The sequence below is a fragment of the Penaeus monodon genome, chromosome 20, assembly GCF_015228065.2.
Source record: "Penaeus monodon isolate SGIC_2016 chromosome 20, NSTDA_Pmon_1, whole genome shotgun sequence".
Taxonomy (NCBI): Eukaryota; Metazoa; Arthropoda; class Malacostraca; order Decapoda; family Penaeidae; genus Penaeus; species Penaeus monodon.
Window position 1 is genome coordinate 12,149,201 of NC_051405.1, and position 1,003 is coordinate 12,150,203.

A 1,003-nucleotide genomic window follows, 5' to 3' on the forward strand; every position below is an offset into this window, starting at 1 on the left:
GGAACATATATTTATTCTAAGTCTGCAGAGCCAACTCTTGGCACTAATAAGAAAATGGCTGAAATGTCTGTCTTCAATATTCAAAAGAAATCAACTAAAAAAAAAATATCTTGAGGCATCAACTTCAGAAACTCCCAACATTTTTCTGGCTAAATATCACAAAATATGCATCACTGCTTCATTAAAGTTGATCAATTCAAGGAATGATCACAGAAGGGACTTACTAAGCTTATACAGAAATTTATTTCAGTTCTGCATGCAAGCTAAAATTATTTTTTGAAACCTTGCTAAAACAGGAATATAATAATATCAAAACCAACTTTACCTTGTGAATTAATATTAACATCTAAAATTCAAAACAAGAAAGAAAAAAACACTAATCAGTTTTGTTACAATAATTGCTCAAGATTTTACCATGTGGAAAGGTTAGTAATCAACATTATACTAACATAATACTGAATTCCACAATAAAAGTGAATTCCACAATAAAAGTAACAACCATTATCTTAGATCATTTGTGTGACTATGTATAAACTAACTTTGTACTTAGTTATTCTTTATATTGTCTCCAAAGGAGGTGATACTTATCTATCCCCTCTACAGTACTTAATGCTCAAGACAAAAAAATAGCTCTAAACATTTAGAAATGATGTGTAATATCTTACAAACAGAACAGCTTATGGGTACATACTTGACAAAAGCCATTTCCAAGTCAAAATCAGACAACATTGGGACCCAACACGCTTCTGGAAATCTGTCATCACGAGCCAAGTAGCAAGTCTGGAACTCACTGAAAGTCCAAATGACAAATTAGTTATGCACTCATACAGATATACATATATATGTTAATAAATATAGGCAATAAATCATAATATTTATCAAAAACTATTCTCAATACATGCCCCTTTAGATCAAATGCTCGTGCAATGAGATTCCGCAACACTTCATAGCCAGTGAGTCCTGGGTCAACACTGAAGCGACAACACTGGGAATCAACTTCATA

At 32.0% G+C, this 1,003-nt stretch overlaps 1 protein-coding gene across 2 annotated transcripts in view; it reads right to left on the minus strand.

Annotated features, from left to right (window-relative positions):
* Window positions 1-1,003, minus strand: part of LOC119585631 (TBC1 domain family member 25-like) — a gene marked incomplete at its 3' end in the record, with an annotated part of 14,981 nt that overhangs the window by 8,896 nt on the left and 5,082 nt on the right. For both annotated transcript variants that reach the window (XM_037934301.1, XM_037934299.1), the window contains 2 exon segments: window positions 692-790; window positions 903-1,003. In XM_037934301.1, the coding sequence (XP_037790229.1) occupies window positions 692-790; window positions 903-1,003 (200 nt within the window).